At 50.1% G+C, this 11,259-nt stretch overlaps 1 protein-coding gene across 1 annotated transcript in view; it reads left to right on the top strand.

Annotated features, from left to right (window-relative positions):
* SEC13 (SEC13 homolog, nuclear pore and COPII coat complex component) overlaps positions 1-8,662 on the top strand; it is a 16,081-nt gene extending 7,419 nt beyond the window's left edge. Inside the window, exons 2-9 of the mRNA XM_018555224.1 lie at positions 2,015-2,059; positions 3,185-3,300; positions 4,876-5,027; positions 5,826-5,959; positions 6,046-6,179; positions 8,035-8,155; positions 8,238-8,384; positions 8,552-8,662. Coding sequence (XP_018410726.1) covers positions 2,015-2,059; positions 3,185-3,300; positions 4,876-5,027; positions 5,826-5,959; positions 6,046-6,179; positions 8,035-8,155; positions 8,238-8,384; positions 8,552-8,662 — 960 coding nt within the window. The remainder of the gene's footprint in view (positions 1-2,014; positions 2,060-3,184; positions 3,301-4,875; positions 5,028-5,825; positions 5,960-6,045; positions 6,180-8,034; positions 8,156-8,237; positions 8,385-8,551) is intronic.
* The last annotated feature ends 2,597 nt before the right edge of the window (positions 8,663-11,259 follow it).

Genomic DNA, 11,259 nt, shown 5'->3' with positions numbered 1-11,259 from the left:
ATACCACATATATCCCCTCGAAAGGTGCACTCACCGTGAGGTAGTGGCTGTGATAAGCAGCCGGAAACGCTCAGACAGAAGCTCTCAGGACCGCAGCATCGATCCACCGTCTCGCTATGGTCTTCAATAAAGGATGTGTCTCCACGTTTATGGAAGAAAGAAGCCTTTCATTGTGTAATGTTTTTCAACACAGAGGCTTTATTAAAAATCATGTTTAAAACGGACAATCCCGAACATTTAAGATTTTGTTCAATCAATACACACAGCCTAGGAACGGAGTCCTAAGACGGTGGATCGATGCTGCGGTCCTGAGAGCTTCTGTCTGAGCGTTTCCTGCTGCTTATCACAGCCACTACCTCACGGTGAGTGCACCTTTCGAGGGGATATATGTGGTATTAACCCCTATCCCCAACATAGTTCACGGAACTTCTTTTGAACACCTTTTTTTTGAATATTTTTCCGAATACTTTTTGAACAGTCCTCTTTGGATTTGACACATCACATCATTCAACAATTGTACGGTGGTTGTCACTAACAACAATTGTTCCACATACCCTGTGGGATCAATGATCCAGGGCCAATGATGGTTTTTTAGAAAGACTTTAAGTCACTAACATTCATGTGTGTGTTATACGATTATAGTTTATACATTTGAGTCACATATATTTATTTGATTTTATGGTTTATGATATTAACACGTTATATGTTGCGGGCGCTGCATAATTTGAAAGTTTAATATTTTGACCTAACGGTCGTTTTGCTGCAGCCTTCAAATTAAATTTGCACTTTAGCACTTACACATCTTTATAGGTCCATCGCAGAATCATTAAAATCTATAGGATTTATATAGCGCCAACAGTGTGCGCACCTTCAATCACAATACAATTCAAGACAAGATGGTAAGGAGGGCCCTGCCCCTGAGGGCGTACAATCTAAAAGGGAGGGGCCAGTGATACATGAGGAGGTAGCTGTGTGGGGAGGAATTGTATGAGAACGTGATGGTTGAGCGGTTAGGTTGAGGTGGGATCGGCTTCCCTGAAGAGATGAGTCTTTAGGGATCCACCTAAAGGCAGTCAGTGTGGGAGATAGATGGATAGGTTGGTGTAGAGAGTTCCAAAGGATGGGAGAGACTCTAGAGAAGTCCTGGAGGCATTGAGATTGGTCAGTAACAAAGCTGAAAACTGGGCAATGAATTGACAGCTCCAGTGCAGTTGAGTTGAAAGCTGACACAAATGCACGACAACGCACTAACCTGCATTGAGGTGCGCTTCCAAAATAAGGTGCAAGTCCGTTTTGTGGGCCACCGAGGTGCGTTGCCTCTCCATTCTGAATAGGCTGCCTAAATCATTGAACTTTAAAGCAGAACTCCGGGGAAAATTATTCCTAACCCTTGCAGAGGGGCTACCCTTGTAGTGCGGGAGGGAGGTAGCCCAACTGCAAGGGTTAGGAAAAGGGATGCACCGATACAGGTTTTTCGATATTGAGTACGAGTGCCGTATATTTTTGTCCCCCGATATTCCCTGAAGGGGGTTTAACACCGCGGATGTCAACTGGTTAAGGAAGCCAGGCGGCCTGCAATGACTCACCAACCGGCTTCCCGATTAGCAGCGAAGCCGTCTCCATGCTCCCTCGTCACCAGGTGATGAGGAAGCATGGAGCCGGCTTTCTGGCCAATCAGGAAGCCGGGCGTCGTGTAATGACTCCCCACCCCAGCTTCCTGATACCGGAAGCTCAAGTGTACTCATTTGTACGAGTACTTCCCCAAATACTCGGCACTGATACTAGTATCGGTGCATCCCTAGTTAGGAATAATTTCCCCCAGAGTTCTGCTTTAATGCACGTGTGTCAGTACAACCCACCCAAGCGGTTACTGAACGTATGGTACACGGGTCTTTAATCTGAAAGCAGTGACATGTATGTGAGCAGGACCGCACCTCCCTTGTTACTGAATGTTATCAGTTCACCTTCTGCACCCTCGTGAAAGGCTGACCGTCTTCTCTTTTCCCCCCTTCAGGTATCTGTAATAAACACCGTGGACACCTCACACGAGGACATGATTGTAAGTAGTAAATCCGGAATGTTATCTCCGGTATTTGTCTTCCAGCCGCACGCTGTGCGTTGTGTTATTATGTGACGATGGGGAAGGATCCGGGTTCATGTGGCAGCCCAGCAACGCAGATGCCGTATTCACCCCGTGGCATGTTTACATATATAATGGCTTCTTCAGACAATGGCTGCCTTATCTCTGACGCTGGAACAAGACGAATGAGCGTAGCGCACGAGCCCCGGGAGACCAGGCATGTCCGGCCTCTCCACACACCTGTTGCTGGTTACATTATGGGGGTCAGCTGGGACTTGTTGTTCTAGCTGGCATAATAGGACAAAAGAACTCGCTTCCATTAGGTGTGCCAACCAGAAACGGGGATTCACTGAAAGGGAACATCTCTTATGGATGGACTGTAATTTTACTTAAAGAGGAACTACGGGCAGATATAATCTTAACCCTTACAAAGGGGATAGCCCTCCACTGCAAGGGTTAAGTGCTCCTTTATGTATAGGGTCGAAAATAACAAAGGTGCACTCACCTGAACCACGGAGCCGACTGGCTGCTGGTCCGGTCCCCGCAGCCTTGCTCCCCACTCCACTCCAGGGGGTATAATATCCTGTACATCATTCGGCTCAGTAGATCGGGAGGTGAGCGAACACATACAGGCGTTCGCTCACTTCTCGATCCTGTCACGGCTCTCTGCTGGAGGGGCTGGATCCGATCCTCCAGCGCTGACATCGGCTGCTCGCGAGTATACTGAGCTTAGGGTGAGGGGAGGACGCTAGTTTGTGTCCTCCCGTTACCCTTAGGAGAACTATGGGGAAAAGACTTAACCCCATAGTTCTCCTTTTAAGATTATTTCTCCCGGGAGTGTATAGTTTTTTTTCCCCCGGGGGCTGAACGTGAGGAAACCACTTGATTCCCCCCATCTATGCTAAGCAGCTTGGATGGGGGAATCTCTCCTGCCAGCTATTGTATACTACAAGATGCGGCCCGAAGCTTTGAGAAAACACAGACAGTGACTGCAGCTGACTGGTTACAGTTCTGCCAATAATTGTCTGCGCGGCTTCTTTGATGTAATATATAAACTTGAAAATTGCATCCCAAAATCTTAATTCTCCTCGTTTCTTTGTCCAGCATGACGCGCAGATGGATTACTACGGGACGCGCCTCGCCACATGCTCTTCAGACAGATCGGTTAAGATCTTTGATGTTAAGAATGGAGGGCAGATCCTGATCGCTGATCTTCGGGGGTAAGTTAGAGGCTATAAAGTGATAAGTTGTCCATTATGAGGGGCTCCCACCATCCCTGAGCTGAGTTCCCGGGTCTGTACACCTGCTGTGCCCATTATGAGGGGCTCCCACCATCCTGAGCTGAGTTCCCGGGTCTGTACACCTGCTGTGCCCATTATGAGGGGCTCCCACCATCCTGAGCTGAGTTCCCGGGTCTGTACACCTGCTGTGCCCATTATGAGGGGCTCCCACCATCCTGAGCTGAGTTCCCGGGTCTGTACACCTGCTGTGCCCATTATGAGGGGCTCCCACCATCCTGAGCTGAGTTCCCGGGTCTGTACACCTGCTGTGCCCATTATGAGGGGCTCCCACCATCCTGAGCTGAGTTCCCGGGTCTGTACACCTGCTGTGCCCATTATGAGGGGCTCCCACCATCCTGAGCTGAGTTCCCGGGTCTGTACACCTGCTGTGCCCATTATGAGGGGCTCCCACCATCCTGAGCTGAGTTCCCGGGTCTGTACACCTGCTGTGCCCATTATGAGGGGCTCCCACCATCCTGAGCTGAGTTCCCGGGTCTGTACACCTGCTGTGCCCATTATGAGGGGCTCCCACCATCCTGAGCTGAGTTCCCGGGTCTGTACACCTGCTGTGCCCATTATGAGGGGCTCCCACCATCCTGAGCTGAGTTCCCGGGTCTGTACACCTGCTGTGCCCATTATGAGGGGCTCCCACCATCCTGAGCTGAGTTCCCGGGTCTGTACACCTGCTGTGCCCATTATGAGGGGCTCCCACCATCCTGAGCTGAGTTCCCGGGTCTGTACACCTGCTGTGCCCATTATGAGGGGCTCCCACCATCCTGAGCTGAGTTCCCGGGTCTGTACACCTGCTGTGCCCATTATGAGGGGCTCCCACCATCCTGAGCTGAGTTCCCGGGTCTGTACACCTGCTGTGCCCATTATGAGGGGCTCCCACCATCCTGAGCTGAGTTCCCGGGTCTGTACACCTGCTGTGCCCATTATGAGGGGCTCCCACCATCCTGAGCTGAGTTCCCGGGTCTGTACACCTGCTGTGCCCATTATGAGGGGCTCCCACCATCCTGAGCTGAGTTCCCGGGTCTGTACACCTGCTGTGCCCATTATGAGGGGCTCCCACCATCCTGAGCTGAGTTCCCGGGTCTGTACACCTGCTGTGCCCATTATGAGGGGCTCCCACCATCCTGAGCTGAGTTCCCGGGTCTGTACACCTGCTGTGCCCATTATGAGGGGCTCCCACCATCCTGAGCTGAGTTCCCGGGTCTGTACACCTGCTGTGCCCATTATGAGGGGCTCCCACCATCCTGAGCTGAGTTCCCGGGTCTGTACACCTGCTGTGCCCATTATGAGGGGTCCCTACAGTCCTTGCACTGACTTCCCAGGTCGGCAAGATGTTCTCACTAGCAGAGTCTTCTATAGGGAACCAGCGGGTGATCTGACCTCCATGTATAACTGCTCTGTCACCTGCTGGGCCGACGCTTTAATATCGGGTATCAGTTCAGCTTCCGAACTTACTAACGCAGAATCTAGAGTTGTCTCAGAAGTCTGATTTGTGTATTTCAGACACGAGGGGCCAGTGTGGCAGGTGGCCTGGGCCCATCCGATGTACGGAAACATCCTGGCGTCCTGTTCATACGACAGAAAAGTCGTTGTATGGAAAGAGGAAAACGGCACCTGGGAGAAGACGTACGAGTACACCGGCCACGATTCTTCAGGTATTTCCGTCCCCTTGTGTTTGGTACCTCGGGGGGTCTCGTTAAATGTAATTTGTTTTTTATGTTAGGTAGGGAAATGCTGGAACACCTGTCAGCTTTTTATTGTTGCAGATTTTCCATCACTTCCTGTTTGGTAAAAGGCTGTCCTCAGGACAGGAAGTGAGGGGAAATCTCTCTAGCTGGGCCATAGATGGCAATAAAATTTGTGGGGTTGCAACCCTTCCCCCTGTAAAGTCTCTATCTAAAGCCAAAATGTGTTTTCTTTTACGTTTTGGATAGAGCAGTGTAGGGCTGCAACAATTAATCGATTATATTTGATAAGAGAGAGATTTTTTTTATTATTAAATGCAACCAACCGATTAGTTGAAACAATAATCGGGCAACTAATCGATTATGAAAATTATCGTTAGCTGCAGCCCTAGAGCAGGGAATAGTTAAGATTCCTTTTTTGCCATCTGTGTCCCATCGTAGAGGTTTCAAAGCCTTCACTTCCTGTCCCGGAGACACAAAAGCAAGTGAGAGGAAATATTTTATGAGCCAAATCTTCCCATTAGGAGATTTCCCTCTTTTTCTGTCCCTTTGACAGTGTCATCAGAAAGGGTGAAGACCTCGGTGACGGCGGCTGTATCCCTTCCCTGCTCTGTCTAAAACTTAAACAAAGTTTTGCCTTTTTAGAATCCCCCTTTCCTGCAGGATGTGAGCACAAATCCCCCCTTCTGATCTCCGCGAGTGACTTGTGATAAAATGGTTTGCTGGTAATTGGGCGCGGCTTGTAATGTTCTCTCTTCTCCCGTCCAGTGAACTCCGTGTGTTGGGCCCCGCATGAATTTGGACTGATGTTGGCTTGCGGCAGTTCAGACGGCGCCATATCCCTCCTCACCTATACAGGGGACGGCCCCTGGGATGTCAAGAAGATCAGCAATGCGCACACGGTGAGAACCAACGTACCTGGTTTATGTTACCGCTACCGATATTCTTACATTCCCTGTGGTCTCATGTTGGTTGTGGCCCTCCACAGATCGGGTGTAATGCTGTGAGCTGGGCTCCCTCGGTGGTCCCTGGCAGTCTGGTGGATCAGCCATCTGGACAGAGGCCCAATTACATCAAGAGATTTGTTTCTGGGGGCTGCGACAACCTGGTGAAGATCTGGAGGTAAGTCCTGGCCGCACCGACCTTCTCTTATTGTTTATTTTGTGTTCTCAAATTAAATGAATCGATATTAGTCGGTGCCGATCAAGCCAAGAAGAGAAGGCAGAGCTAGCTCTGTAACATCCTTATCCCGTGTTGGCGCTCTCTCTCTCTCTCTCTCTCTCTCTCTCTCCCCTTCCTCTCTCTCTCTCTCTCTCTCTCCCCTTCCTCCCTCTCTCTCTCTCCCCTTCCTCTCTCTCTCCCCTTCCTCTCTCTCCCTCTCTCTCTCTCATGCAGAGCTTCTTCTGTGCCGGCACTCAGATCCTTTCAGCGAGCGCTCAGAAATCTTTCAGGGAACGCTGGCCGAAAGGATTGATTAGCACGGTCTGCAGCAGACCTCACTAATCACCCACTAGATCACCAGGGATTATGCCACCTCACAGCCTCCTCTCTGCAAAAAGGTAAGCAGGAGAGGGGGCTCTGTATTTTATTTTACATGTGGGTGTGCAGGAGGTACTGGGATTGTGTGTGTGTTGTATTTTTTTGTTTATGTGTATGGGGGGAAGTAGAAGTGTATTAGGCTCCATTCACACCTCTGTCTTTACGTGCGATTAAGGATTCCTGCATCAGGAACTTGCATTTTTGTGCAGCAGGAATCCCTAATCCGGTTTGGTACTACGGACCCCAATATACACACACAATAAGGCTCCATTCATATCTGTAGGTTTAGGTACGATTAAGGATTCCTGCATCAGGAAATTGCATTTTTGTGCAGCAGGAATCCCTAATCTTGTGTTTTACAAACCGCAGCTGTCCCCTATTCAAGTTAAAGGAGAACTATAAGGGCCGGGGCTTTTCCCCATAGTTCTCCTAAGGGTAACGGGATTACACAAATTAGCGTCCTCCCGTCACCCTAAGCTCAGTATATAGGGAGCTACAGCTCCTGGTATACTGAGACGCCGGAACGGATCCTGACAAGTCTGTCTAGATCCACCCAGCTGCGTGATTGACAGCTGGCTCTGCCTATCTAGAGGCAGAGCCAGCTGTAACCGCCCCCACCCCCGTCCGTTCCTGCCAGTCAGAGCTGGAGGATCGAACAGAGAAGGGCAGGAATCCCTGCAGGGAGCTGTGAGATAGAGTCACGGCTCTCTGCATGGATAGATCGAGAAGTGAGCAAGCAACGGTTTGTGTTCCCTCACTTCCCGATCTATACAGGCGACGCGTGACAGTCTCATTGTCACAGGTCGGCTAGAACTATGAGGTGAGTCAAAATCACTCGCCTCATAGTTCTCCTTTTAATGATCGGGTGACAGCAGCTGCATGTAAACGCCTGCACACACGCATGTAATACGTGATATGATTACATTCGGTTAGGAATCAATCACTCCCTGGACGCAATGATTGTGCATCCAGGGAGAGTGTTTTCTAACCGAATGTAATCATATGACGTATCTTTACATGCGGTGCGCAGGCGTTTACACGCAGCTGCTGTCACCTGATCATTAACGTCAATGAGTGACAGCGGCCGCTTGTAAACACTAGATAAGGGATTCCTGCTGCAGGAAAACGCAATTTCCTGGTGCAGGAATCCCTAATCGTACCTAAACCTACAGGTGTGTGTGTGTGTGTGTGTATTGGAGTCCGTAGTACCAAACCGGATATAGTTACATTTTATTTTAAAGTATGAAATTTGGCAAGCGGCCCCCATGGGAGAGGAAACATTTGTCGAATGAATAGAGTTTGAGGCCCCCTGCTGTACAGAATCTCATTGCGTTACTAGTGATAAGCTGTAGCCGGCCTTTGTGCAGATGGCTGGCGGTACATTTGATGTCTGGTAGCTGGGAAGAGGCCGGAAGATGTAACATGCGACTTGTTCTAGGGAAGAGGACGGTCAGTGGAAGGAGGATCAGAAGCTGGAGGCACACAGTGACTGGGTACGGGATGTGGCCTGGGCGCCCTCCATTGGTCTTCCCACAAGCACAATCGCCAGCTGCTCTCAGGTAAGGCGGTCAGCCAGCGTTCTGCACATTCACAGCAATCCCCGAATCCCCCCTAACAAGCGTCACCACGTCTCCCTTACAGGATGGCAGAGTTTACATCTGGACTTGTGACGATCCCACCACCAACAGCTGGAACCCCAAACTGTTGCACAAATTCAATGACGTGGTGTGGCACGTGAGCTGGTCCATCACCGCCAACATCCTGGCTGTGTCCGGGGGGGATAACAAGGTGGGTAACCCGATCCTGGCACCTGGAGTGCCCGAAACACTCAAAGATGGTGACAAATGTTCATGCAAGCGGGCAAATTCTGGGGGGTTCTCGGAGATGGGGTCTGTTTGTCTTCCATCTTGGATTTTATTTTTGCATTGACCGAGGTGACCCGCTTTGATTTTCAGGTGACGCTGTGGAAGGAGTCCGTGGACGGCCAGTGGGCTTGTATCAGCGATGTGAACAAGGGACAAGGAGCAGTGTCTTCCGTGACAGACGGACAGCAGAACGAGCAGTGATGATACATTTCTTTGTACCAGACCCCTCAGGCTGATTTTTATTGGAGAGGACAATGTGCACATACTTATTATTACCACCACCCCTGACATACGGAACCGCAGCGCCCTCCTGTGGTCGCCTCCTGGAATACAGGACTTTACCGCCATCAAAGTTAATGTTATCCAAATCTGCCGCTTTCAAGGCCATTAAAAGCAAATCGTTTATTCTAAAGAGGCGATAGTTGCGTCATTGGCCACCATTCCGCCTATCGCATCCTAAAGTCGCATATTACAATACGTGACGCCATCTTCTCTATTTTCTCCACAGAACGTACGCACTCTGGCAGCCGGAGTGAGCGTTGGGGCGGCCATTTTATTGGCAAATTTTTTTTTCACGTGTCACTGAGGTTACCAGAGGACTGCTTGGCTTCAGTCCCACCAATAATGTTCATCTGATACAATGGCAGCTATAGCACGTGGCTGCGGATGATCAGAAATTAAATGAATGACACGCGTAAGGTACAGCACCTAATGCAATGCTTAAACTCCCTTAAAGGGGATCTAAAATATAGTTTGTGTGTCATGTCGGGGTAAGATTTCCAGCTATTAAATACCGCTCATGGAGATCACAGAAGTTGAGTTCCCCCGTTTTACAATGAAACTTATTTTGTATTGTTTGTGGAGAAAATAAAACTTCCCCCCCCGTGTCTCCTTCCTGTACAAATGATGGGAGTTGTAGTCGCCTCGCTCGCTTTGCAGGAGAAACGTTTAATTATTGAATAAAACCCGATGAAATAAAATGATTTATTATAATAAAGTTTTCGTCGTCACTTTGTCCGAAGGATTCGTCTCAGCGACACGCCGGCGATGATGATGATTGGAATGTGTTGACGTCGGAGCGGTTTTAGTTTTTGTCAATAAAGCCGAATTCTCCCTAAAAATCACCGAACCGATTCAAAAAGAGAAACGTGCTGGGTCCAGGGGTGGGCAACCTAGGCAGGTGTGGGGACACTACAAATCCCATCAGGCTTGTACCCTGTCATTCTTGCAATGCCTCATGGGACTTGTAGTTGCACAACAGTTGCAGTGTGAGGTACCCGCTCCTCGGCCGGGCTTCTGCTGATGTGTCGTCTCATTCTTCATCAGCCGGAATTGCAGATGTGTTCTATTTAAAGGAGAACTATGAGGTCAGGGCTTTTCCCCATAGTTCTCCTTAGGGTAACAGGAGGACACAAACTAGAGTCACCCTAGGCTCAGTATACCGCGAGCTACAGCTCCCTATATACTGAGACGCTGAAGCGGATCCTTGCTAGAACTATGAGGTGAGTGAAAAGCACTCACCTCATAGTTCTCCTTTAATGGACTGCATGGACCACATGGACGGGCAGGTTCAGGTTGGTGTGCAGCCGCGTCCTAGCACAGTCGACTGCACGCAATTACACGCAGCACCTTAGGAGCAGGTCTCTGCACGGGTGTGCGCACTATACGGATGTGCATGTCAATGTCACGAGCCGGATGATGGGACATGTAGTCTTGATGATGGATTACATCACATCAAGCAGCAGGGAAAGGTGCAAAGCATGCTGGGAATCCAGGAAGTTGTTGGAAGTGATGGGCATAGATACAGCGGCTGCATCTGAACAGGGACACCTTGCATTCCTGCCATGGGAACCCCCCCAAAAGCAGTCCCCGTGTGAGCGGGCTGGTGTGACTGAGCCCTGAGAGAAAGGTGAAGTTAACTCCGAACCAGAATTCTGCTTCTAAGGCCGTCCTATATGAAAATGTGGCCCCCGGAATGTACTGGGAACCCCCCCACTAAGGGGTTGTAAAGTCCCGGCATCTCCTCTCCTGTTATGACATCAGCATAGTAATAGGAATACATAGTAGAGTTATGACTGATAATACAATCAAAAAAAAAATCCCTTTTACAGGGGCATCCCGAGGCCGGGTGTCACCCCACCGTGATGTCATCGCGCATGTGCAGCCGTCTAATTGACACCTGCCGGCGGCCATCTTTGAGGAGAGAAAAGGGGACGTTCACCCGGCGGGATGATGTATGCCGTCGGGTCCCCTCCTCTCTCCTGACACTGTTGGGCTCAACTTTTCAGAGAGGTCGAGCCCATGACTGTCAGTCATTTTGGTGTCACCCCTCCAATGGTGTCACCCGGGTGCGGGCCGCACCCCCCTTGTGACGCCACTGCCTTTTATGTAGCGAGCACTGCCTTCCATCTGCCCATCAACTTCCTGGATTCCCAGCGTGCTTTGCGTCTCTGTCCCTGCTTCCTGATGTGATGCAATCTCCATTTCTCAACACTACATCTCCCATCATGCATTGCTTCCAGCAAGCAATGATAATGTTACATTGCTCAGACGTTGAGCTCTGCGAGAATGGTGACACCAGGAGGTAAATACACATTGTGTCGGAGGAAGTCCATCCGATGGGTATCTTCAGATTACAGACCTTTTCACCCAAGGAAATTTTTACGTGACCCCGGGTGTACCCCTCCCCCCGTGTCAGTCAGAGACACGTTCCTAGCCCCCTCCCCCCAGCGTCAGTCAGTGTCTCCCCCCTTCTCTCCCCCCCAGTGGTGATGGCGGTCCTGGCCGGGGACTCAGAT

The sequence above is a fragment of the Nanorana parkeri genome, unplaced genomic scaffold, assembly GCF_000935625.1.
Source record: "Nanorana parkeri isolate BGI_ZX_2015 unplaced genomic scaffold, ASM93562v1 scaffold188, whole genome shotgun sequence".
In the NCBI taxonomy this organism is placed as follows: Eukaryota; Metazoa; Chordata; class Amphibia; order Anura; family Dicroglossidae; genus Nanorana; species Nanorana parkeri.
This window is presented reverse-complemented; position numbering and strand designations above follow the sequence as displayed.